At 39.2% G+C, this 4,539-nt stretch overlaps 1 protein-coding gene across 1 annotated transcript; it reads right to left on the bottom strand.

Annotated features, from left to right (window-relative positions):
• Positions 1–2,253: 2,253 nt before the first annotated feature.
• LOC143864301 (bZIP transcription factor 27-like) lies at positions 2,254–4,213 on the bottom strand. Its single transcript, XM_077375216.1, has 3 exons — positions 3,433–4,213; positions 2,689–2,763; positions 2,254–2,604 (listed from the first exon to the last, which is right to left on the bottom strand). Exons 1-3 carry the CDS (start codon positions 4,042–4,044, stop codon positions 2,533–2,535), a joined length of 759 nt encoding a protein of 252 aa, XP_077231331.1. The 5' UTR covers positions 4,045–4,213; the 3' UTR covers positions 2,254–2,532.
• Positions 4,214–4,539: the final 326 nt, after the last annotated feature.

The raw sequence follows: 4,539 nt of genomic DNA, 5'->3' as shown, positions 1-4,539 counted from the left end.
TAATAAAGTGGTTGGACAGATATTTTCCATAGGTCGGTCGGGTTGAGTTGGTCTTTCCTCGAGCTGGGTTAGGTTAGGGGTTAGAAAAAGAAAAAGCCACCCTGATTTAATTTCTAGTAGGTTAGGGTTAGAGTGGACTGACGTAGGGGAGAGGCAACTACAGTGACCAGTTGAGAAGGGCTTAGCACTTGCAAGAGAAAGCTAACTTAATAACTAGCAATTAATCTCAAATGTCCATCTAAAATAACTTAAGTAAAAGTTTAAAATTTAACTAAAATAATCCTAAAATAGAAATCCTGTAACAAACAATAAGGCCTTGTTCTGCGCTTTGTAGTCAATGTCAAACCACTCATTATTAGTAGTTTTTTCCTGCATCATGGACCCTCCTCAACCTAAGACCCAGTTTAGGTCAGGTTAAGGTTGAGGTTAGGGTTGCAACTCGGGCCCGGTGGGCCTGGTTTTCGATAACCCTACCCGAGAAATTATTTCAGATTGGGTTGGGTCGAGTCTTCAGGGGAAAACTCGAGATTCAAAAACCTGACCTTACCCGATATAGTTTTTCAGGTTGGGTCGGGTTTCTAATGTTTACCTTGTTATAGTGATTTATTTCAAAGACTGCAGAAAACAACAAAACTTGACACCAAAAATTTCCAAATTTAAGTTAGTAAGTGCATAAATATACGTCCAATCTCCTTTTTACATCACAAACTTGATCACCTTAGAGAAAACAACTATACATATATACTTAAAAATAATTTTGCAAGTTACTTGAGAAAATCCAGCACACCTACAAGAGTCAGGTCAGGTCTCGGGTTTTTTTCCTTTAAACCCGACCCGACCCAATCCAAGACGTGTGATCTCTAAACCAGACATGTGTTATTTTCAATTTAGGTCAATGTGGGCAGGGTAAAGCCCAACCCAAGTTGCAACCTTAGTGTAGGCAATACCATAGTATTAGAGCTCGTCAGGAAGTACTTGGTACTACGATCATTGGAGGAACAATATCTAACCTAAGGATGCTCCATAATCTTTTCGATTACTTGTCGAGAACTACGATCTTTGGATCTAGAACTGAATCATGTCCTTGTAGTGCAAGAAGCAATGTGGGAATCAAGGGGTTCAATAAAAGAGAAAAGGTGGGAAGTGAAAAGTTTTAATAAAGAATAAAGATTTAAATGTGTGGAAAGCATCATTGAAAGTTAACTTGAAGCACACAAGAAGCTTTATTGGAAGCCAACAGGAATGAAAAAAAAGAAGACAAGGGTTGCAATAGTTTAGGAAGGGTTTAATATAAGTAAGGATTTCCTTTTGAAACTTAAGATGAGTTTTCAAGTTTTAAATGCACCTTTTAAATAAGATCCTCCAGCATTATCAAAAGGAAAAAACTGGGAAGCATACTATTAATTAGAAGTGGAAATAGGGCTGCAAACGAGCAGAGCCGAGCCAAACTTTGGGGTTGGCTCGTGTTGGTGACAAACTTAATACTATAGGCTTGAGCTCGCCTCGCCAAAATTCAACCAAGTTCGAGCCTGGCTCGGCTCGGCTCGTTTAGTAAACGAATGAGAGCCGGAGCCGAGCCAGGATCTCAAGTTCGGTTTGTTTAGTAAACACAATACCAGAATATGATATCAAACAAATACCATTAAGTAATGGGGAATAATCTGTTCGTAAGCTTGAGCTCGTAAAAGCTTATATGAGCTAGAGTGCCCAAACACATGGGTAAAGTGATACGGCTTATATGAGCTTGAGCTTTTAATGAGCCGAACCCAAACATGTTTATGATCCAGCTCGGTTCGTTTGCAGCCTGGAAATGTAGGAAGCGTATGAGAAGGTGCTTCCCCTAAATTTGGGAAGTGAGAAGAACTTAGCTTGGGAAGCAAAACGAGCTTCCCATTCAAGTAGCAAGTTTACGGCAACTATTTGCAATACTATTTGCCCTCAACCTGACCCGGCCCAGCCCGAGTTGCACCCCTAACAAGGAACTCACGAGAGTCCCCTCAATACGTCGCTATTGGTGGTGGCCCCATTGAACAAAGTCATCGACAATCTTCCGATAAGTGGGGATGAAACTGCCCACAGAATCAGAGTCGATTATAAAGCAACCAAATTCTATGGTGAGGGAAGAAAAGAAGAACAGAATAAAATGGTACAATAATGAAAAAGAAGAAAAGAGGAGATAAGGAGGATGAAGACAAAGATGGCAACGTCCCATCTTTACACTGTAAATCTTTCAAGGTAACAAATGGTGTTCAGTTCTTTCTTCCCTCCATTTGGAAAAAGCTTTGAGTGATAACAGAAAACAAGAGAAGAGATAAAAAGCCAAAAAATATCCCACCCAATTGGGAAAAAAAGCCTTACAAAGCTTCACCTCTTCAATTCAAACACTATTTTAATACAACGACCAACACCCAAGACAGAGAGATTATCTTTACTTAATAAAACCTAAATACCAGTCTTTTTCCCCCTCTTAGGCCTGTACAAGATAGAGAAAGAGATAGAAGCCCAAACAAAAGATCTGTGCTCAAATTCTTCTCAAAATGGGGCTGTTGATGTTCTACAGAGTGTTTTCTTTGTGGCAATATGAGAATGCGCTGCTAAACAAAACTGCCACATAAAATCCAAAACAAAACCATTAGCTAAATAGTATAAAAATCAGAGGGAAATTGGGTCTTTTTCATTTGTTCTTACCTCCTGCTGCTGTTTTAGCTTGGCATTTTCCTCCAGCAAATTGGCTTTTTCAATCTCTAGCTCGTTTGTATAAGCCTGTAGAACAAAAACCCATTAAGGAAAACCGTAAATGAAGGAGAAAAACAAGAACCCACTTCATTTATTTACTGATAGAGGGATACTCTGCTAAAGAAACGGAGGAAAACAGAGCAAAAGGCAAGACAAAATCTAGCTCTTTTGTATAAGCCTATAGAACAAAAGCCCATTTAAGAAAAACCATAAATAAGGAGAAAAACAAGAACCCATTTCATTTATTTAGTGAAAGAGGGATACTTTGATATAGAAACAGAGCAAAACAGAGCAAAAGGAAGAGAAACTCTACCTCGTTTGTATGAGCCTATAGAACAAAAACACATCAAGGAAAACCATAAAAGAAAAAGGAGAAAAAAAGACCCATTTCATTTATTTAGTGATAAGAGGGCAATCTGTTATAGAAACAGACCAAAACAGAAAAGAAGGAAGAGAAACAAAAGCTCATTTCATTTATTAAGTGATAGAAGGATAATCTGTTATAGAAGCAGAGCAAAATGAAGAACAACTCTATCTAGGTTGTATAAGCCTAGAGAACAAAAACCCATTGAGTAAAACCATAAATGAAGTAAAAAAACAAGAACCCATTTCATTTATTTAGTGATGGAGGGATAATCTGTTATAGAAACAGAGCAAAACAGAGTAAAACAGAGCAAAAGGAAGAGAAATCCATGCTTGCTTCCTTGCTCTCGATCGTGCGGCGGATTCCCTGTTCTTGATCATGCGCTTATGTCGTCGATCGGTGTTGCTATTCTCCAAATCAGGCAACCGCTTCTTCCTTAAAGACGATGACGAAGATCCAATGGCGTCAAACGGAGAACCCAAGAGAGTAGAGATGGTGTCATTGCCCGCGAAGCATTGTGGGTGCCTCCTTGATGGGAGAGTATGAGAATTGGCATTATGTTGGAAGCTCATGGGTTCAAGATATTGAAATTCAGGGCTAGAATTCAAGCTCAAGGCAGTGGCGGTAGGCGGTGGTGTTGCCACTGGTGTTGAAGAAAATAGACTAATGTCAAGGTCTGGTGGATCGATGGCGCTAGCTGGTGGTTCTTTGAAGGGTCTTGCAAGGAATTCTTGGAGGATTGTTCTTCTAAAACTGTTTTTTGGGCTATGATCTATGTTGGGTTTGTCTTGGAGGCTATTGAGATTAATGTCTTTCCACACTTCTTCCATGGTTTTTTTTGGAAGGATTGAATAAGAGGGAGAATGAGAGGGGGATGAGGAGGAAGAGGACTTGGAAGAGAAAGGTGAGACTCTAAAGTTGTTTTCTTCAAGTGATGACCACATGGTTGGGGCAAGAAAGGTGGTAGAAAGGAAGGGTTTTGAATGATCTAGAGTGGAGTATTATGATTTATGACACTTATAAGTGTGTTGAAGAACATGATTTTGATTCTAACATGTATGGCCTTTGAAGAGAGTGAAGAGAGAAATTAGGGTTTTGAAAGGGTTTATGATAGGTTTGGTGAAGGGAAGACCTGTTTTGTCCAATTGAGTATGTCTTTCTTTTTTGTAGAAACGTACATTGACACGTGCTTACTCATTTAAAGTATCCAACGCACACTGAAAAAGATCTCCCCCTCTGCCTATCTCATCTCTCAACAAGAGCCCTTGGGGAGCCAGTTTAAGCTCTCTCTCTCTCTCTCTCACCTCCTAAATTATCTTTTTAAGGGAAATGATATCAGCACAACCATGTTTTTATAATTGCAATGATCCATGTTTTTATAATTGCAATGACCCAACTTGTCGTTTGTTATTTAAAGAGCTGAAAGGGTTATTACAAGG

Source organism: Tasmannia lanceolata, unplaced genomic scaffold, assembly GCF_043159265.1.
Source record: "Tasmannia lanceolata isolate RefF3 unplaced genomic scaffold, GAP_Taslan_0.1 ptg000048l, whole genome shotgun sequence".
Classification (NCBI taxonomy): Eukaryota; Viridiplantae; Streptophyta; class Magnoliopsida; order Canellales; family Winteraceae; genus Tasmannia; species Tasmannia lanceolata.
Note: the sequence above shows the minus strand (reverse complement) of the source record. Positions and strands in the feature narration are given on the sequence as shown.